This window comes from Chelonia mydas, chromosome 2, assembly GCF_015237465.2.
Source record: "Chelonia mydas isolate rCheMyd1 chromosome 2, rCheMyd1.pri.v2, whole genome shotgun sequence".
Lineage (NCBI taxonomy): Eukaryota > Metazoa > Chordata > Testudines > Cheloniidae > Chelonia > Chelonia mydas.
Window position 1 is genome coordinate 148,024,831 of NC_057850.1, and position 22,401 is coordinate 148,047,231.

The window sequence follows — 22,401 nt, forward strand, 5'->3', positions numbered from 1 at the left end:
CGCCCTGGCCGCAGTTGTCCCCTCCTCCATAATAGCCTGGAACTCCTTCCTGGAAGCCTCAGGAAGAGAGCCCTTAAACTTGGCCATGGCTTGGCACATGTTAAAATCATAGCGTCCCAGAAGTGTTTGATGGTTGGCCATCCTCAACTGGAGACTAGAGGACAAATAAACCTTACGCCCAAACAAGTCTAGTCTCTTGGAGTCCTTGTTCTTAGAGGTAGCGGTTAACAGCCCTATCCTGAGGCAAAGTCCTGTTGGGGACCGATGAAGTCTCTAACTATAGCTAGGGGATTTATAAACACCAACAGAAAATTATATACACTATAACACAAGCCATAACTCGTTTGCACGAATGAGCTGCAACAGCACTAGCTGAAGCAGCAACAGTTCCAGCACCGTCAGTGGCGGCAAGAAGGAACTGAGGGTGTGGGGAACCAGCAGTGCCCTATGTACCGTGGCACGTACGTGTCACTCCCAGGAGTGCCAGAGCCAGTCCCCGACGGATACTGCTGAGGGAAAAACTTCTGGCACTGGTGCATGTGGTGAGCACACACCTCTAAGTTGAATGGACATGAGCAAGCACTCGAAGAAGAACCCCAACTCTGATCAACTATGAGTAGGGCCCTAGCAAATTCATGGCTGTGAAAAACACATCATGAACCGTGAAATCTGATCTCCCACGTGAAATCTGGCTATCGTAGGGGAGGATCAGGGCTGGGGGCACCCAAGACAGGGGCTCCTACCATGGTCCAGGCTCCAGCTGCTAGTCCTGCCCAGAACCACCTCTGGCAACCACCCACAACTGCAGGAAGCTCTCTGGCTGCTGGATGGGACAGCCCCTGACCTGCATGAGGAGGCTGCAGCCTGAGCTGTTAGCCCCTGACTGGGTGGGGTAGGCTGAGTCTTCAGCCATAGGCGCCAACTTCTGCTGGCGCCAGTGGGTGCTCGATTCCCCTCTGCCCCACCCCCAATTCCACCCCTGCCCCAAAGTCCCTGCCCCAACTCCACTCCCTCCCTGCCCCTATTCAGTTCCTTCCCCAAATCCCTGCCCCGGCCTTGCCTCCTCCCCTGAGTGCGCCATGTTTCCGCTCCTCCTCCCTCCCTCCCAGAGCTTGTTATGCTGTGAAACAGCTGTTTTGCAGTGGCAAGCACTGGGAGGTAGGTGGAGGAGCGGGGACACGGCACGCTCAGGGGAGGAGGGAGCTTGGCTGCCGGTGGGTGCACAGCACCCACTTATTTTTCCCCATGGGTGCTCCAGCCCCGGAGCACCCATGGAGTCGGCACCTATGGCTTCAGGTGTCAGTCTCCCACACAGAGAGGCTGTGGCTCCAGCTGTCAGCCCCCGACCAGGGGGAGGCTGGCTGGAAAACCTGGACATATAGTAACACCCCCCGCCCCAGGCCCTGCAACTCTTACTTCTGTGCTGCTGCTGGCGGTGGTGCTGGTTTTAGAGCTTGGCACCTGGCTAGCAGCTGCTGCTCTCCAGCTGCCCAGCTCTGAAGGCAGCACCCCTGGCAGCAGCGGCACTGAAGTAAGGGTTGCAATCCCACAACCTCCCTACAATAGCCTTGCGACCCCACCCCCTATGATCCCCTTTTGGGTCAGGGCACCCACGATTACACTATGAAATTTCAGATGTAAACATCTGAAACTATGAAATTGACTATTTAAAAAATCCTATGACCATGAAATTGACCAAAATGGACCATGAATTTGGTAGGGCCCTAATCATGAGTTATTTGGCTCAGTAATGTTCAATTGCATAAGAGGGAAAGAATTCCTTCTGCAGCCTATGTTATGCAGGAAGACACAGCACAGAGGGTCCTTTTGGCCTTAAATCCATTCTGGTTTTGTTTTCTTTTAAATTCTGGAAACTCCTTTCCTTGGTGCCAGCTTGCTCCACTGTGGAGAAATACTTCAATAGTCATTCATTAGGTCAGAGAAAATGAGTGAGAATGATGCTGTAGCCTGGTAGTCAGGGAAAGCACCTGGGAAGGGGAGACCCAGGGTTCAGTTCCCATCACTATTTATCCACAGTGGAATAGCTTCACCAGGAGAGACAGAGGGAGCCCCACATCAGGCTGCCCCATAGCCCAGGGATTACAGGCCTCTCTGAAGAGGTGGAAGACCCCTTTGCAAAGCCTTTCTCCCCCTCTAGCAGAAAGGGGAATTGAATATGGGCCTCCCACACCTCAGGCAAGTACTCTACCCCCGGGGCTGGGGCACCCCTAGCACCTCCTGCTGCTGCTTTGTGTGGAGTGAGACAGGTGCCTCACCCATTCCTGCAGGAAAGGACTTCAGCACCTAAGCCACCTGATTCCAGGTGGTGGGTTCCCATTCGTGGACTGTGAACAGACACAGGCTTCTCTCTACAGCCTGGACTTAGAAACCTAACTCTGGGAGAGGGACAGAGCTTAGGACACACCCCATTGTCAGAATCTTCCATTGGCTAGTTTAGGCAGCTTCCCACCTAGCAGGCTGGCTTTTGTGGATTGCGTTCTACGGCGCCTCTCCCGCCCCACCCCATCCATTGCATAGGGAGCCTAGGTGCCTAACTTGGCTTTGTGGGTCACAGGAATCGTGTTCTCTAGGCACCATAATGCTGAATATTGCAATGCCTAAGTCCCTTTGTGGACCAAGGCCTCTGGCCTCTCTTTCCTCCACTGAGGCAATAAATGTACTTTTCCACACTGTTCTTTGATCGATCCCTGAATTTGCAAGAAGACTGCCAGCACAGGCTAGAACAGAGGTGGGCAAACTATGGCCTGTGGGCCACATCTGGCCCACGGGACCCTTCTGCCCGGCTCCTGAGCTCCTGGCCCGGGAGGCTAGCCCCTGCCCCGCAGCCTCAGCACACCGAGCCGCTGGCGCAATGCTCTGGGTGGCCAGGCAGCGCAGTTGCAGAGCTGCGGCCTGATCCGGTGCTCTGGGTGACGCAGCTGTAGGGCCGCCAGCCACTGGTGCTCCAGACAGCATGGTAAGGGGGCAGGGAGCCGGGGGGGGGGGATGTTGGATAGAGGGCAGGGGAGTTGGGGGTGGTGGTCGGGGGCAGAGTGTGGATAGGGGTCAGGGCGGTCAGAGGGTGGGGAAGGGGCAGGGGTCCTGGGAGGGCCAGTCTGGAAGGAGAGGGGGGGTTGGATAGGGCAGCAGGGGGCAGTCAGGGGTGGGAGGCCCGGGGACAGGGAGCAGGCGGTGGTGGATGGGGCAGGAGTCCTGGGGAAGCCGTCAGGGGGTGAGAAGCGGGGGCCGGGCCACGCCTGGCTGTTTGGGGAGAGACAGCCTCCCCTAACTGGCCCTCCACACAATTTTGGAAACCTGATGTGGCCCTCAGGCCAAAACGTTTGCCCACCCCTGGGCTAGAATAAGGCATGTTATCAGCTGGGAAGCAAGCACACTGCCATCACCTCAGCCTACAATTAAACTACTAACCTCACTAGCAGAAAATGCTGATCATCCCAAACTGTGTGGTGATTGAGATGCTGATAAGTATCCATTACAGACTAGACTAATAACAGCAAAATCATTATAGTTGTTTCTTAAATTACAATAGATTACAGCAGTCCAGAGGCAATGGGAAACTGCTCTGTCTCGTTGCATATAGTCCTGGTAGGTTATTTTAAATTCAGTTAAGGTGGTTTAGCTGGTTAAAAAAAGGAAGATTTAACTTGTTTCAAAATGGAAGAGTGATTTGTAAATGTCTTAAATAAGCAGTTCTATTTACTATGCAATCGAAATCCCAATTTAAATAAACGAAAGGAATCAGCTATTGTAATAAATACTGTTGATCTTTTTATAGGCATACTGTGGTGCTGAGCAACTGCAAATCCCACAGGCTTCCAGAGCGTGCACAATACCTCACAGTTGTAAACCCTTCTTACGACACCTGCATGGTTATACCAGGCTCCACAAGATAAAACACAAACTCTAACAGGATTTCATAAAAATGCAGAAAACTCCCACTCTTTCAAAGCTTTTTGGTAAAATAATTTGGATTTTTCTTGCTTTAGATGGAATTTAAAAATTATATTGTGATCTTCAACTTGTAGTTTGGGGGTGAGGGTTATGGAAGGCAGAACATGATGCAGTCCGATTTGAAGATCGTTCTCCATTTTCTGAAGTCAGATTCAACCCGCCCCAACAAACGGAGAATGAACATTTTATTCCTGGAAGGTGCTTATCAGAAGGATTTATTTAAACAACCTCAGTCTATAACAAATATTTTCCTTTGAATGACACGATAATTTTATTTTGTTTTTTCATTTATATAAATCACAGAGATTCTGTGGTCCTTTGCTTATCCTTTTTCTTATACTGACATCTGGTGGTCTGCAAAGAAAGAAGCAAAATGAGCAGTTTTCCAGTTCAACGATCACTGAAATATTATGCATTTAGAATTTCATCCCTGTGAAATAAAAGTACATGGAATTCTTCATTTAACATATTAACTCATGTGCAAGACTGACTTTTTACCATTGCACCGTTTCTCGTCTATAATCCAGAGAAACCTGTTTTAGGCCTCAATCTTGCACACCCTTGCGCATGTGTTTAACTCTACTACCATGAGCAGTCCCATGACTTCAGTGTGACTGCTCCAGGTAAAGCTAGAGGGACAAGGTGGGTGAGCTAATATCTTTTATTGGACCAACTTCTGGTGGTGAGAGACACGCTTTTGAGCTCTTCTTCTGATTTGGGAAACAAAGGGTGGGTCTACGCTTAAAACACTGCATCAGCGCAGCTGTAGCGCTTGAAGGAAGATGCGCTACGCCGACGGGAGAGATCTCTCCAACTGGTAGAGTTAATCCACCTCCCGAGGAGGTGGTCTCTATGTCAGTGGAAGAAGTTCTCCGGCCAACATAGTGCTGTTTACACTGGAGGGTAGGTCGGTATAACGACATCACTCGGGGGAGTAGATTTTTCAGCGTCCCTGCTAAATACACTTGAAGGTTGAAGAGAACTTTGCTAAACAAACGTATATTTCAAGGGACCATTCAAAGTGAAGCAGCCTGTTAACACCCCTCCAGTCATAGGGAGGGAAGGAGGGGGAAAACTAGCTGTGGCCCCCAGCTTCTTGCCCCCTGATGACCCCACCACAGGACGCCTGCCCCATCCAACCACCCCTTCTCCCTGTCCCCTGACCATCCCCTCCAACCCCCCTCCTTCTTGACTGCCCCCCCCGGGACCCCTGCTCCCATTCAACCCCCCCGTTCCCCGCCCTCTGACTGCCCCGACCCCTATCCACACCCCTACCCCCTGACCACCACCCCCAAACTCCCCTGCCCTCTATCCAACCTCACCCCCCCCTTACCGCACTGCCTGGAGCACGACAGCCGCGCCGCCCGGCTGGAGCCAGCCATGCCACCGGGCAGCTCAGAGCACAGGGTCAGGCCAGGCTCTGCAGCTGCGCTGCCCCAGGAGCTCACAGCCCTGCTGCCCAGAGCATTGTGCCGGCAGTGCAGTGAGCTGAGGCTGCGGGGGAGGGGGAACAGCAGGGGAGGGGCCGGAGGTGAGCCTCCTGGGCCAGGGGCTCAGAGGCTGGGCAGGAGGGTCCCGCGGGCTGGATGTGGCCCACGGGCCGTAGTTTGCCCACCTCTGGCTTAGAGCATCTTCACCAGGAGCGCTACAGCGGCACAATTGTATCAGTGCAGCTGCGCTGATGTAAGTTGTAGTGTAGACCTGGCCTGAGTTTCCCAGGCCTGAAGAAGAGCTGTGGATAAGCTCAGAAACTTCTCTCTCCAACAAAAGTTGGTTCAATAAGAGACACTACCTCACCCACCTGGTCTCTCTAATATCCTGGGACCAACATGGCTACAACACCACTGCACATTTGTAAGCATTTGCAGGATCACGGCCTTACACAGCTGCACAAGGCATTGACAAAAATGATTAACTGAGGTAGTCTTATAATAAAGGAAAAGTAAAATTGTAAATTTGGATTAGGAACAGTCTCTTGAGAGGAAATTGCTTAATAAGGATGGTGTCTTGTACTGGTTTCATTAGCTGCAACCTGTCCTTATTTCACCTAATTAAAATATGAAATACTATATGCTGTATAATACACTTCAACAATAGTGACCAGCGGGAAAGGTATCTCCTGGCAGTTATTGAACGGATAGAGGAGTTGAACTCCCAGGCATAACTATTATTTTAAAGCTATGAAAATATTTTTATAGTAGTTTAAAAATAAAAAAGTCAAATATTTCCCTTTCTGTGTGTTGAAAAGCTAAAAGGTCAAATGCTTGTCGTCTAGAAGCATAGAAATCAATAAGTAGCATTTCATTCTACCTTTTTCATTAGCTTTATACGATTATCCCATTTGTCATCTCAAGCCAGCAGACTTCTTGTAAAGACACACAATTCACACCCTACATTTATACAGCAACTTAGAATCATAGAATCATAGAATATCAGGGTTGGAAGGGACCTCTGGAGGTCATCTAGTCTAACCCCCTGCCCAGAGCAGGACCAATCCCCAACTAAATCATCCCAGCCAGGGCTTTGTCAAGCCTGACCTTAAAAACTTCTAAGGAAGGGGATTCCATCACCTCCCTAGGTAACGCATTCCAGTGTTTCACCACCCTCCTAGTGAAAACGTTTTTCCTAATATCCAACCTAAATCTCCCCCACTGCAACTTGAGACCATTATTCCTTGTCCTGTCATCCGCTATCACTGAGAATAGTCTAGATCCATCCTCTTTGGATCCACCTTTCAGGTAGTTAAAAGCAGCTATCAAATACCCCCTCATTCTTCTCTTCCGTAAACTAAACAATCCCAGTTCCCTCAGCCTCTCCTCATAAGTCATGTGTTCCAGACCCCTAATCATTTTTGTTGCCCTTCGCTGGACTCTTTCCAATTTTTCCACATCCTTCTTGTAGTGTGGGGCCCAAAACTGGACACAGTACTCCAGATGAGGCCTCACCAATGTCGAATAGAGGGGAATGATCATGTCCCTTGATCTGCTGGCAATGCTCCTACTTATACATCCCAAAATGCCGTTAGCCTTCATGGGAACAAGGGCACACTGTTCACACATATCCAGCTTCTTGTCCACTGTAACCCCTAGGTCCTTTTCTCCAGAACTGCTGCCTAACCATTCGGTCCCTAGTCTGTAGCGGTGCATGGGATTCTTCTGTCCTAAGTGCAGGACTCTGCACTTGTCCTTGTTGAACCTCATCAGATTTCTTTTGGCCCAATCCTCCAATTTGTCTAGGTCCCTCTGTATCCTATCCCTACCCTCCAGCGTATCTACCACTCCTCCCAGTTTAGTGTAATCCGCAAACTTGCTGAGGGTGCAATCCACACCATCCTCCAGATCATTAATGAAAATATTGAACAAAACCGGCCCCAGGACCAACCCTTGGGGCACTCCACTGGATACTGGCTGCCAACTAGACATGGAGCTCTTGATCACTACCCGTTGAGCCCGACAATCTAGCCAACTTTCTACCCACCTTGTAGTGCATCCATCCAGCCCATACTTCTTTAACTTGCTGACAAGAATACTGTGGGAGACCGTGTCAAAAGCTTTGCTAAAGTCAAGGAATAACACGTCCACTGCTTTCCCGTCATCCACAGAACCAGTTATCTTATCATAGAAGGCAATTAGATTAGTCAGGCATGACTTGCCCTTGGTGAATCCATGCTGACTGTTCCTGATCACTTTCCTCTCCTCTAAGTGCTTCAGAATTGATTCCTTGAGTACCTACTCCATGATTTTTCCGGGGACTGAGGTGAGGCTGACTGGCCTGTAGTTCCCAGGATCCTCCTTCTTCCCTTTTTTAAAGATTGGCACTACATTAGCCTTTTTCCAGTCTTCCGGGACTTCCCCTGATCGCCATGAGTTTTCAAAGATAATGGCCAATGGCTCTGCAATCACATCCGCCAATTCCTTTAGCACTCTCGGATGCAGCACATCTGGCCCCAGGGACTTATGCACGTCCAACTTTTCTAAATAGTCCCGAACCACTTCTTTCTTCACAGAGGGCTGGCCACCTCCTCCCCATGCTGTGCTGCCCAGTGCAGTAGTCTGGGAGCTGACCTTGTTTGTGAAGACAGAGGTAAAAAAAGCATTGAGTACATTAGCTTTCATCCTGACGGATGCCAGTGGGCTCAGCAAACTACAGCGGTTACTGAAATACAGCAACCTGAGAGGTACGGGGAGTCAGCCCACACATCAGTGGTGGAAGGGGAAATTTGACCAAGCAAGCTGCGGTAAATTCATACATTCGTGAGAGTGCCCTAGGATTTTTCAGTATCCATACAGAGTAGGTAGGACCTAAGTTAAGGTCTGCCCCTAAAGATATACATGCGGCAAACTACAGAGAGCTCAGGTACCTCAAGATGGTTGCAGCTGTGTCACTGTTCCCTGTCAGACTAGTTGGGAAATAGAAAACCCCTTCTGGTGAGAGAAAGAAAGCATGCGACACAACTGAATCTTCTCCTCAAAAACTGCTGAGATCTACAACACATTTTACCAATGCCTCTAGGTTCTTGTATATACACATCAGACCTTTCAAAAACTTAAAAGGCCACATCATGGGATGGGATGAACATTAAGCACCAATACTCTTAAAACTTAGGAAAGCCCTTCTGTCATTTTTTCCACTTGAAGGACAGACATCACACCAACAGGAAAGAAGAGTTGAAGGAAAGACAAAGGAACAGGGCTTTGTCAGAACAGGAATCCTCCATTAGATATAATGTACCTACACATTGGCCTCAGGAAACAGCATTTATGACAGAGAAAAACCATTTGAATTTAATTAAATATTAACTTTTCTGCAAAGACTGATGCATGTTTTGACATTCATGAGAATTCCGACGGTCAAGGAAGCAAGGGCCTGATGCTGGCCCAGGAGAGGAAAGACTGCTGGTGAGGGAAGTTTCTTAGGCCTAGGCTACACCTAAAACTCAGGTAGACGTACCTACATTACTCAGGGGTGTCAAACGTTTTATACCCTGTGCAACATAAATCAACCTAACTCCCACTGCAGACGCAGGTAGGTTGACGGAAGAATTCTTCCATCGCTGTAGTAAATGTCTACCTTACAACAGTCTAACTGCAGCAGTTGCATCGTAAACATACCCTTACTGTCTTTACAAATGGAACACAATGAGAGAGGTCCTCAGCTGGTGCAAACTGGCCCATCTACACCAGCTGAGGATCTGACCCAGTGTTGTAACACACATGCACAAAGTTAAGGCTGCATATTTAACCTTGTCCTCTTTTTTTTGAGAGAGAGAATTCTTAACCAGGCAACTTGAGTGCTGACAGCAAAATGGATGTTTATGCATTTAATACAGATACAGTAACTCCTCACTTAAGGTCATCCCAGTTAATGTTGTTTCGTGGCTGATCTATTAGAGAACATGCTCATTTAAACTTGTGCAATGCTCCCTGTGACGGGGTTGGGACTCACCACCACGGCACCTCCCACTGGTGACTCCGGGAATTAGCTCAGTCCATGTGGAGCGCCTTCCGCCAGTGGTGTCCCATCCATTTCTCGCCCTCCATTGGTCTCTGGACCCATGTTGCTCCCCGCTCGGCGGCGTCCTCTTCAGGACACTGCCCCCCAGACCCTTAGTCCATGCTCACCCCCTTCCGGGGGGATTTAACAACAGTCTCCTGGTTTACCCCTGCCGCAGTGGCCAACCACACCCCAAAGTCTAACCCCTTCCCTCAGGGGTCTGGTGCAGTCCGTTATGGCCACTTCCCACGGCCAGGTGGAAGATAAGGCTTGGGGGGACCCAGGTCCACCCACTATTCTGGGTTCCAAACCAGCGACCCTCTAGTGACCCTCCCTCTCTCCCCTCATCTGTCCGCTCTCCCTGGGTCACTTCCCCTCTGACCCCTTTGCACCCTTTAGGCCCTTCTGGTCAGAGCCCGCAGCCTTGCAGGTAACTGGCTGGAGCTCTCCTATGCTCCCCTGAGTCTGCCCAGCACCGCACGTCCAGGTGCTGGTCTCCTTGGTCAGGAGACTGACCGCTCCTCTCATGGGCAGCCTTTATATAGGACTGAGCCCAGCCCTGACTGGCCACCTCTTGCCCAACCCTGATTGGCTAACAGGCCCTCCCTGATTGGCCGCCACTTTGTGCAGACTCTCTGGCCTGTCTTTGACCCCTCTCACAGGGGGGTGGGGCACTCGCCCCACCACACTCCCTCATAACATTGTTTGGCAGCCACCTGCTTTGTCCACTGCTTGCAGGAAGAGCAGCCCGTTGGAACCAGCTGGTGGGGGCTTGGAACCAGGGTGGGCCGGCAGCCCCCTATCAGCTTCCCCACAGCGTTCCCTGTGCACCAGCCGCCCAGCAATTGCCGGGCAGTTCAGGTGTCCCTCCCCCCACTGCCGTGTGCTGCTTCTGGGAGGCTCCTACTTGCTGTGGAGGGGGGAGGGGAGAAGAAGAGTGCTGATTGCAGAGTGTCTCCCCCCTGTTCCTCTACCCCATCTCCACAGAGCAGGGGTGGGGACACAACAGGGCTCAGGATGGAGGGATCCTGCTGGCAGCATCTGCTGTCTCATCTTTTTGATCTACTTAAAAAGGCAGTGTACTTAGAGTGGGGTCAGCATACTTAAAGGGGCAATGCGCATCTCTCTCTCTCACACACACATATGCACCCCCCAGCACTTTGGAAAGTGGAGGGAATGCTGCGCGCCAGTGGGATAGCATGGGTTCATCATCACGTTCAGTTTCCGCAGGGAATGTTTGCAGCCACTGCCATGCGTTTATTGTGTTTCCTCCCTCCATTTGTGCTGCCTTGTAGCATAGGCGCTGACTCCCTGTGTGCTAGGGCTGGAGCACCCAGGGGGAAAAATTAGTGGGTGCTCTGCACCCACAGACAGCCAAGCTCCCCTTCCCCCCTGCCCCATCTCCCCCGCTTCCCCCGCCCCTGAGCACGCCACGTCACCACTCCTCCACCTAGCATTTCCCGCCCGGCCACCACCAAACGGCTGTTTGGCAGCATTAGCATGCTCCGGGAGAGAGGGAGAGGAGCGGGAACGCAGCACACTCAGGGGAGGAGGTGGGGAAGAGGCGGGGCTGGGGCGGGGATTTGGGGAAGGAGTTTTAATATTGGCAGGGAGGGGGTGGAGTTGGGGAAGGGGTTGGAATGGGGGCGGGGTGGGGGCTTGGCCTCATGGAAGGGGTGGAGTGGGGGTGGGGACAGAGGGCAGGTCAAGCATCCACGAGAAAGGGGAAGTTGGAGCCTATGCCTTGTAGAGTGTGAGGCTACATTAACATGTTAACCCCCGAGGGCTCAGCCGAGTGTGTTAATCATTTAGAAGCAAGGCATTCCCTGGGAAATATCCCACCCCCTTCCACCCTCTGACTCCACCACCTCAACCAAGCTCCACAATTATCATTGCTGTGTACAGTATTCAATTCTTTAAAACTTATACTCTGGGGATGGTGGGGGGGGTATGTATATGTATATATATTTATTTATTTTCCTGGAACCTAACCCCCACTATTTACACTAATTCTAATGGGGAAATTGGATTCACTTAACATAGTTTTGCTTAAAGTAGCATTTTCCAGGAACATAACTATAAGTGAGGAGTTACTGTAATAAGTTTGAAATGTTTTGATACTTCATTTGAAGCCCAAACACAAACAGTTCCTTCCCTCTCAACTGGAGGACAGAGGTACCATTTTCTCTGCTTATCCAGCTCCATGCAGAGTGGAGAAACATTGTCTCTTTTCCACCATTTCTATATAAAGTGGAACTCCCCGATCTATTTCACACACTCTCCAAAATATTTACTAGCTGGAACACCCAATGTATTTGAAACTTCCTAATACTGCTGGATAAGATAATTATTTAACACTTCAAGACACTACAATGTGCTATTATTCAAGGTACTTTAATAAATTAGATCAATACACTTGTCAGACATTCCTGTTGTCACAACAGAAAATGGAGTTTAAAAAACAAAAGGTTAAACAAACTGAAATACAGATTCATTTGGCTCAGCTGGGTCTGCTGCCTTAGCTAAAGAGCACACCTGTTAACATTTAGTATCTTTACACAGTGATCAGCTCCACAACTTGCAAGCTGCAACCATTCACTGTTGTCTTCGTCGTTATGTCCAGCTCTGCCCACCCGGTTTCTCCAGCATAGCCGTTTGACAGCAAGAGTGTGACTTTGGCTGCAACAAAGACAGAAGACATTGAAAAAAAGAATGCATACACCAACTTCAAAATGTCAAACTCAGCTGGACTTCTCAGCTAAACATCATCATTTTATTTAATTAGTGCACTCCCTTTCAGTGCTACCAGCTGAGAAATATTGACTTGTCACGACCTGAATTTATTAAACACTCCAGAATTTCTAGGGTGATTAACAACACTAATGACATTTTATCCTCTCACTTGTCAATAATTAAAACTGCTATCAATTTCAAGTTTCACCACATTAGTTTCAGGTTAGGCATCTCACTTGCTCAGAAATGACACTGCTGACTAAATGCTAGAAACAGTGTTTGATGCGTCTTTCAAACTGACTAAGTATACATGAGCCAAAGTCACAACGTTCAGCTGCAGATCCAAATGTGAAACCCAATTTCCTCAATGTATGGTGGTGGTGGAGGGTGATTCTAGTGCACTGCTCTGGTTGGAGTTCATCTATAATTTTTAGTTACAAAATCAGAGAAACACTGTAGCTTCCCTTACTGTAATGTACTCTAAAATACTGCTGTCATTTACCGAAGATATCAGTCTAAGGTTTCTGACTGATGATCACGTCCAGGCAGCCAAGATAAAGAGTAGGGTATAATCCTAGTATATTGAGTAATTTTCTTCTTACTTCTTAAAACAAGATGCAATGCATAAGCTAGTGCTTAGGAGCATAATGACTTAGAGCTGGCAGGAGGATGTTTTCACTGCCACTTTTGTGGTATCAAAATTTTCCATTCCATATTGGAATGGAAACCAAACCTTTTGAAACATTTTCACACAAAACTGACGTGTTTCTCTCCAGCCAGGTGGTCAGGATATCAGTCTGGGCCAGGGGTCGGCAACCTTTCAGAAGTGGTGTGCCGAGTTTTCATTTATTAACTCTAATTTAAGGTTTCGCGTGCCAGTAATACATTTTAACGTTTTTAGAAGGTATCTTTCTATATGTCTATAATATATAACTAAACTATTGGTGTATGTAAAGTAAACAAGGTTTTTAAAATGTTCAAGAAGCTTCATTTAAAATTAAATTAAAATGCAGCGTCCCCCGGACCGGTGGCCAGGACCCGGGCAGTGCGAGTGCCACTGAAAATCAGCTCGCATGCCGCCTTTGGCATGCCTGCCATAGGTTGCCTACCCCTGGTCTGGGCTGTGGAAGATCTAGGTTCAAGTCCCTGCTCTGCCAGATTCACAGCAGTTTTACATCCCAGGTCACTCCAAATCAGGCAGAACAGGGTGCTTTAACCTGGGTCTCCGACATCCCAAGCCAATCCTCTACCCACCCAGTTACAGAATCTCTCTGAACAAACGTTTTGTGGAAACGGATGTCTCTGTGAAATGTTTTGGTTCAATGAAATGTTCCTGACCAGTGTTACAATGATTCTTGTATGTGCCCTCCAAGTCACTGCAGTACCAGTATGTATAGCTTATGTTCTAATCCTTTTGGGTTTGCTTTCTGTATGGAAGGTATTATATAAAACTGCTTGTTCTATCTACAATGCTTTCTGAGCAACAGTGATGATTAGGAGGTTGAATTTACACTAAAGTTATTTAGGCCAAATGAAACGAACTGAAGAATTGGTGTTAAAGTATGACTATGACTTGGGAACAACTATTAGAAAGTCATATCCTGACTGAGGATATGTGAACCAGCTGAGCAGCGAACAGCAGGGAGGCTAAAAGAGGGAGTTTGCCTGGGATCTGTCTGAGAGGAGGTACGCTAAGGGCTGCATTAGGGAAGCTGTGTTGGTGAGTATCTGAGTGTCTGTTGTGGGGACAGTTTGACCGTGTGCTTGATTGGTTGTTTGAAAAGTGTGAATTGGGAGTGCTTTGTTCCACGTGAGCCTTGAGTGGGCCTGACTGTTATAAAAAGCCAGTCAGCTGCGAACCAGCTGAGCAGTGAACAGCAGAGAGACCAACAGAGGCAGTTTGCCTGGGGAGAGCCCACTGAGGCTTACATCTTGCTGGCTTCTCTGAGTAGTTACTACAACTCCTGAGGAAGCTCGTAGAAGGAAGGTAATATGGATGGTGAACATTCAGCTGTTGTGACCTGCACTGGATGTGCCATGTTTGTCTTTTTTCCACAGGACAGAAACGACTTTGTACAAAGTACAAGCTGGTCTCCATATTGGAAGAGAAGGTTCAAGGTCTGGAGAAACAAGTATTGACCCTGCGTTGCATAAGAGAACTGAAGATTTCCTGGACAGACGTCAGGATATGCTTCTGCGGGCACAATGTTCTGAAGATTCAGAGCAGGCTGCGCAGTGGGGACAGGAGGATGGTGAAGAAATTTGGCAGCATGTGACCTCCAGAAGAAGAAAGGGGAGCATCCATGTATCAGCAGCACTGATACAGGTAAGCAACCATTTTCATGTTCTCTCCACAGGTACTAATGCGGAGAGTGGACTAGATGATACATCTGAGGGAAGGGAACAGAAGGAGACTCCGTCGATTGGAAGGCATGAGATGCACTGTCCCAGGGATGGAGGTTCCACGACCACCGCTCCCAAGAGGAGGAGGCAGGCGGTGGTGCTCGGGGATTCTCTCCTCAGAAGGACCGAGTCATTTATCTGCCGCCCCGACCGGGAAAATCAAGAAGTCTGCTGCTTGCCAGGAGCTAGGATTCACGATGTGATGGAGAGACTGCCGAGACTCATCAGGCCCTTGGATCGCTACCCCTTCCTGCTTCTCCACGTGGGCACCAATGATACTGCCAAGAATGACCTTGAGCAGATCACTGCGGACTACGTGGCTCTGGGAAGAAGGATAAAGGAGTCTGAGGCGCAAGTGGTGTTCTCGTCCATCCTCCCCGTGGAAAGAAAAGGCCTGGGTAGAGACCGTCGAATTGTGGAAGTCAACGAATAGTTACACAGGTGGTGTCGGAGAGAAGGCTGTGGATTCTTTGACCATGGGATGGTGTTCCAAGAAGGAGGAGTGCTAGGCAGAGATGGGCTCCACCTAACGAAGAGAGGGAAGAGCATCTTTGCAAGCAGGCTGGCTAACCTAGTGAGGAGGGCTTTAAACTAGGTTCACCGGGGGGAAGGAGACCAAAGCCCTGAGATAAGTGGGGATGTGGGATACCGGGAGGAAACACGAGCAGGAGAGCACGAAAGGGGAGGGCTCCTGCCTCATACTAAGAAAGCAGGACAAACAGCAAGTTATGTCAAGTGCCTATACACAAATGCAAGAAGCCTGGGAAACAAGGAGGGAGAACTGGAAGTCCTGGCACAGTCAAGGAATTATGACGTGACTGGAATAACAGAGACTTGGTGGGATACTCACATGACTGGAGTACTGTCATGGATGGATATAAACTGTTCAGGAAGGACAGGAAGGGCAGAAAAGGTGGGGGAGTTGCATTGTATGTAAGAGAGCAGTATGATTGCTCAGAGCTCCGGTATGAAACTGCAGAAAAACCTGAGTGTCTCTGGATTAAGTTTAGAAGCGTGAGCAACAAGGGTGATGTCGTGGTGGGAGTCTGCTATAGACCACCGGATCAGGGGGATGAGGTGGATGAGGCTTTCTTTCAGTAACTAATGGAAGTTACTAGATCGCAGGCCCTGGTTCTTATGGGAGATTTCAATCACCCTGATATCTGCTGGGAGAGCAATACAGCGGTGCACAGACAATCCAGGAAGTTTTTGGAAAGCGTAGGGGACAATTTCCTGGTGCAAGTGCTGGAGGAACCAACTAGGGGCAGAGCTCTTCTTGACCTGCTGCTCACAAACCGGGAAGAATTAGTAGGGGAAACAAAGGTGGATGGGAACCTGGGAGGCAGTGACCATGGGATGGTCGAGTTCAGGATCCTGACATAGGGAAGAAAGGAGAGCAGCAGAATACGGACCCTAGATTTCAGAAAAGCAGACTTTGACAACCTCAAGGAACCGATGGCAGGATGCCCTGGGAGAATAACATGAGGGGGAAAGAAGTCCAGGAGAGCTGGCTGTATTTTTAAAGAATCCTTACTGAGGTTACAGGGACAAACCATCCCAATGTGTAGAAAGAATAGTAAATATGGCAGGCAACTGGCTTGGCTTAACAGTGAAATCCTTGCTGATCTTAAACACAAAAAAGAAGTTTACAAGAAGTGGAAGATTCGACAAATGACCAGGGAAGAATATAAAAATATTGCTTGGGCATGCAGAAGTGAAATCAGGAAGGCCAAATCACACCTGGAGTTGCAGCTAGCAAGAGATGTTAAGAGTAACAAGAAGGGTTTCTTCGGGTATGTGAGCAACAAGAAGAAAGTCAAGAAAAGCGTAGGCCCCTTACTGAATGAGGGAGGCAACCTAGTGACAGAGGATGTGGAAAAAGCTAATGTACTCAATGCTTTTTTTGCCTCTGTCTTCACGAACAAGGTCAGCTCCCAGACTACTGCACTGGGCAGCAAAGCATGGGGAGGAGGTGGCCAGCCCTCTGTGGAGAAAGAAGTGGTTCGGGACTATTTAGAAAAGCTGGACGAGCACAAGTCCATGGGCCCGGATGCTCTGCATCCGAGAGTGCTAAAGGAGTTGGCAGATGTGATTGCAGAGCCATTGGCCATTATCTTTGAAAACTCATGGCGATTGGGGGAGGTCCCTGACGACTGGAAAAAGGCTAATGTAGTGCCCATCTTTTAAAAAGGGAAGGAGGATGATCCTGGAAACTACAGGCCAGTCAGCCTCACCTCAGTCCCCGGAAAAATCATGGAGCAGGTCCTCAAGGAATCAATTCTGAAGCACTTAGAGGAGAGGAAAGTGATCAGGAACAGTCAGCATGGATTCACCAAGGGCAAGTCATGCCTGACTAATCTAATTGTCTTCTATGATGAGATAACTGGCTCTGTGGATGAGGGGAAAGCAGTGGACGTGTTGTTCCTTGACGTTAGCAAAGCTTTTGACACAATCTCCCACTGCATTCTTGCCAGTAAGTTAAAGTAGTATGGGCTGGATGAATGGACTATAAGGTGGGTAGAAAATTGGCTAGATTGTCGGGCTCAACGGGTAGTGATCAATGGCTCCATGTCTAGTTGACAGCCGGTATCAAGTGGAGTGCCCCAAGGGTCGGTCCTCGGGCCGGTTTTGTTCAATATCTTCCTTAATGATCTGGAGGATGGTGTGGATTGCACCCTCAGCAAGTTTGCAGATGACACTAAACTGGGAGTAGAGGTAGATACGCTGGGATACGATACAGAGGGCCCTAGACAAATTAGAGGATTGGGCCAAAAGAAATCTCATGGAGGTTCAACAAGGACAAGTGCAGAGTCCTGCACTTAGGATGGAAGAATCCCATGCACCGCTACAGACTAGGGACCGAATGGTTAGGCAGTAGTTCTGCAGAAAAGGACCTAGGGGTGACAGTGGACGAGAAGCTGGATATGAGTAAGCAGTGTGCCCTTGTTGCCAAGAAGGCCAATGGCATTTTGGGATGTATAAGTAGGGGCATTGCCAGCAGATCGAGGGACGTGATCGTTTCCCTCTATTCGACATTGGTGAGGCCTCATCTGGAGTACTGTGTCCAGTTTTGGGCCCCACACTACAAGAAGGATGTGGAAAAATTGGAAAACGTCCAGCGGAGAGCAACAAAAATGATTAGGGGACTGGAACTCATGACTTATGAGGAGAGGCTGAGGGAACTGGGATTGTTTAGTCTGATGAAGAGAAGAATGAGGGGGGATTTGATAGCTGCTTTCAACTACCTAAAAGGGGGTTCCAAAGAGGATGGATCTAGACTGTTCTCAGTGGTAGCTGATGACAGAACGAGGAGTAATGGTCTCAAGTTGCAGTGGGGGAGGTTTAGGTTGGATATTAGGAAAAACTTTTTCACTAGGAGGGTGGTGAAACACTGGAATGCGTTACCTGGGGAGGTGGTGGAATCTCCTTTCTTAGACGTTTTTAGGGTCAGGCTTGACAAAGCCCTGGTTGGGATGATTTAGTTGGGGATTGGTCCTGCTTTGAGCAGGGGGTTGGGCTAGATGACCTCCGGAGGTCCCTTCCAACCCTGATATTCTATGATTCTATGGGGCCTTCTGGCACGGCTATAGCCCTGCACCAACATCCAGTGAATACAGAGCTGGGATCCCATAGTTGATGGCATAGATCAGTAGAATCACCATGCCTTCTCTCACTTCCTACTCCTCGCCACATTTTAACAGTGATTTTTTAAAAACATTTTTAAAAGCTTCAATCCTATTTTACCCTTAAAGGTCACATCAAAGGATTTCTTAAAAACTGGGTTTATGCCCTTTTTTGTCTTTCTCTGATATCTAATGGCAGCCTGAAATAATATTTTTGTTTTTAAAAAGCTTCTTTCTCTTTTGGAAATATCAGGAAGGCTGATGCTGGTTTTTCCCAGGTTTTGCTGGAGGGTTTCTTGGGGTTACAGCGGTTGCATATTGTCTTTTTCTGAAAAAACTTTCAGAGCTTTTGATACACCTTTATTTTTTTTGCTGTTTTTATGGTGTGTCTGAATAAGTTTAATTCAGAATTCCCATACTGCCCAGATCTCAAAAGGAAGCTCTTTCCTTGCATATGACCTGGACGACAGGATTGGTCTGGAGAACTGCTCATGAGCCCCTTGACCCAAAAAAGATACCTGTTGTCAGTCTCGACACATTTGGTCCAATCAGTCAACGCTGGTCTCTGCTCACTCTGCTTCCATGTGTACAGGTTCATCTTCCCGCACTCTAACCCTACGGCGACTATGTAGCTGTTGAGAAGGAACAACTATGTTATTTCTAAAAAGGATGAATCAACAATCTTCAAAAAAAGACAACCAATGCCCAAGTCACACACATTTTCTGTTGAAACCTTCTCTTCAAATCAAAATTTTATCATCAAAAGAACATGCAAATGAAAACAAAAAGGTAATGTTAAAAAAACCAAGAAGAGAGCAAGCAACAGACCTAGAAAAGGCTTGCACTGACTAAAGTGGAAAACAAATATCACTTTCAAGTAAAAAGAAAAAACCCACCAAAAATGAATTCTAGAATGCCGAGGTAACAATACCTTTCATCAGGAGCAAGCACATGGCTGATACTGACTGCAGTGACAGAATCCCCAACATCCAGTATTGAAGAACAAGGCTCGATTGCACCTAGCCCATTGCTTTCAGTGGCTCCAGCTGAGCCACAGTCACCCCAGATAATGACCTATTAGAAATAAGAGCAGCAACTGTTCCCTTTGATCTTTTATGTACCTGTGCTTAGGAACTAAGAACATGTCAGGAATAGCAGTAATTTTGTATTGTGGCGTGGAGGTAGATAGACCAAAACTCCTTTTTTCCCCTGAAATAAACAACAGCTTCTATTTATAGGAATTCAAATCTTTCTTAAAAAACAGAGTTTTGAGTGGTATTATTAAAGATATTGGCAACAATATCTGGTAAATAGAAGTCTACTTGTAAGAGCTGAATGAATCAAGTTACAGAATCCTTGATTAAAAAACACATACACAAAATGACATGCAGCATGTTCTCCTTTTGTTGCTATACACAATAAAAAAGAAGCAAAATCACTGGCTATAATCTTGCACATGCTTACGGACGTGCTTAGCTTTACGCACCCAAGTAGCCCCAATGACTTCCATGTCACTATTCGTACATATGATACAGTTGCTAAATCCAAAACCATTTATTTCAAATCAATGCTTACTTTATACTGTTCTTTTTGTTAGTTCCTTTTGTATTAGTTACCTTTTTGTCCCGACTTCCGGTAATGAAATATTTGCTGTCTGGGGTCCAATCACAAGACCAAATGATCCGGCTATGCACAGCTGTGTTTTTGTCTGTGTATGCAAAGAGGCTGAAAACAGGATCTGGAATAAAGCAAGTAAACAGAAGAAAAATCCTTGTAATTATCTTTTTAAAAAAAAATACCTGCTCTTATTTTGCTTTGAAAGCAGTACAGGGAGGGGACCAAGGCTACAGAAATAATCCTGTACAATCCCACCATCAGCTCTGAGTGACTTTAGTGGGAACTGGGGTAGTTAGCACTTTGCAGGACGGATCAAGCCATATGCCTGTCATATTTATTATATATGAACAGCGACCAATATAAATATAACTAGTCAGCCTAATTACAATATAATACTGTTAGCTGTAATGCCAGATGATAGCAAAAACAATTTTATCTTCTGCATGCATTTCTCTCACTCTGAAAACGTATCCATGTCTATAAGAATACTTTTTCATATTCTATGTGGCCTAATTCTATGATATTCTGTTTATTTTTGATAGTATCTTAATAAGTACATTTTAGTGACTTTGAAAAGTATTACCAATGTAACTTTCATTTTATCATGATCTGTGCAGAAGTCACTGACCCAATAACAGTTCTTCATTCTTTACTACAAAAGACTCCAGTGATATTGCAAATTTTCAGAATCATGCAGTCTTGAGTAACAATTTTTTATTTTAACAACAGAAAAGCACTCTCATTTACTGCAATGGAAAAAGCAGTAATATTAAATTTTAATAAGCTTTTAAATTTCTTGGGATGGCAGTAAATGTAATTTTACTTTAAACTGTCTTGGTGATGTGTACTTTGTAGACAGATGGGTTCTGGATTTGTACATGAAAAGAGAATCTCTTCCGTCCACCTCCCACAGAGTACTCATGATCCTTAACTTGGAACAGTGTGTGCTTTTTGGAGTTTAAACTAAATGTGCCAACCTTATTCCTACTGCTTTATTAAAGTAACACAAACTAACAAAAGAAGTTTCTCCAGTGAGAGGAGTACTGTAAACAAGCTAGCAAGATTAGCGATAGATTGGACTGGCATACTTAAACATCAGTAACACATCCTTTCAGAAGTTAAATGAGCAAAAAATCTTGGGAAAGTGAGAAGTACAGCAGATTTTCTTCTCATTCATATCTTAGACCTCATCTACAAAGTAAAACACCAAAACATTTTTCCTTCCTTTCACACAAAACTTTAAAATAGATGCTGAAACTTAACTGAAAACAACATTCAAAGTTGACTGCTTTTCTGACTGAAATCAGCGGAAAAGACTCGATCTCAATTAACAGAGCTTCCTGCCTGTTTCACAGGAAAATGGCAGTCTCTGTGGAATAAGCTCAGAGCCTTCCACAGCCACAAAATGTTGAATTTTTTACTTATTTCTTTAATTTATTTGCAACTTGCATTTACATTTTTGTAATCCCCCCAAATCTCTCTGAAATGTTTTAAAAAACCTCACCCCCCCAAAAACAACAACAACAACAAATGAACAAAAAAAACAACCAGTCCACCAACCACTGGAGTTTCCTTTTAGCAGATTATTTATGGGAGATAACATCAAACATCAAAATCTGGGGATATTTAACTTATTTAGAAGAATCAACACAGCCAATTTTCATATCTGACAAAACCAATGGAAATTTAAGTTTTAATAATCTAATGTACTATCAGGTAAGAAACTTTGTTTTTAAATGTGCTTTTTAACGTAATAGTGCTGCTTTAGGCCTTGTCTACACTATATAGTTTTGTCGACAAAAGTCGACTTTTGTCTGCAAAACAGTGGAGATACACACACTAAAATGCTCCTCCTGCTGCTGCAACTCCCCTGCTACGCCAACATAAAACACCTCAACAAGTGCTAGAGCTTTTTGCGACCCAGTTAGAGTGACGCAGCATCAGTATAGACAATGTGCATGATTGTGTCGCCCTCACTGGCCTCCAGGAGGTGTCTCCCAATGCCCATCATGACCGCTCTGGTCAGCAGTTTGAACTCTGCTGCTCTGAAGATACATCGCTATGTGCCCCTCCAACATCTAAAGGCCCAGGAAATTTGAAATTTCTCTTCCGGTTTGCTCAGCGTGCACAGTTCATACAGCATCTTCCCAGCTGATCATGCCAGCTTTTCGCAGTAGACACGCTCCTGCGTGGAGCACACCAGAGCTGTTGGATCTACGGAGTCTATGGGGAGAGGAGGCTGTGCAGTCGCAGCTTTGCTCCAGCCATCGGAACTCTGATACTGACGGTTGATTGCTGGTGACATGCAGGAGAAGGGGCACGAGAGGGACAGGCAGCAGTGCTGTGCTAAGATCAAGGAGCTGAGGCAGGCGTACCAGAAGGCCAGGGAGGCCAACCGTTGCTCTAGTATGGCGCCGAAAACATGCTGCTTCTAGAAGGAGCTGCACGCCATCCTCGACAGCGATCCCACCTCCTCCTCCTCCAAGTGCCTGCGGATACTTCAGGGGAACTAGAGGCACCAGCCAGCGGACTCAACCCCGATGACGAAGTGGTGGACGAG

At 47.2% G+C, this 22,401-nt stretch overlaps 1 protein-coding gene and 1 long non-coding RNA gene across 6 annotated transcripts in view; both read right to left on the bottom strand.

The window, feature by feature from the left end:
• Positions 1-4,160: 4,160 nt before the first annotated feature.
• LOC122464601 lies at positions 4,161-10,805 on the bottom strand. The gene is made up of 2 exons (XR_006288791.1): positions 8,333-10,805; positions 4,161-4,326 (listed from the first exon to the last, which is right to left on the bottom strand). It is a non-coding gene; the product is annotated as an uncharacterized LOC122464601 (long non-coding RNA).
• Positions 10,806-11,843: 1,038 nt separating this feature from the next.
• Positions 11,844-22,401, bottom strand: part of ELP2 (elongator acetyltransferase complex subunit 2) — a 118,255-nt gene continuing 107,697 nt past the window's right edge. For all 5 annotated transcript variants that reach the window (XM_037893397.2, XM_043540312.1, XM_043540310.1 and 2 more), the window contains 4 exons: positions 19,841-19,962; positions 19,156-19,298; positions 18,743-18,856; positions 11,844-12,144 (listed from right to left, as the gene is read on the bottom strand). In XM_037893397.2, coding sequence (XP_037749325.1) covers positions 11,988-12,144; positions 18,743-18,856; positions 19,156-19,298; positions 19,841-19,962 — 536 coding nt within the window. In that variant the 3' untranslated portion in view covers positions 11,844-11,987. The remainder of the gene's footprint in view (positions 12,145-18,742; positions 18,857-19,155; positions 19,299-19,840; positions 19,963-22,401) is intronic.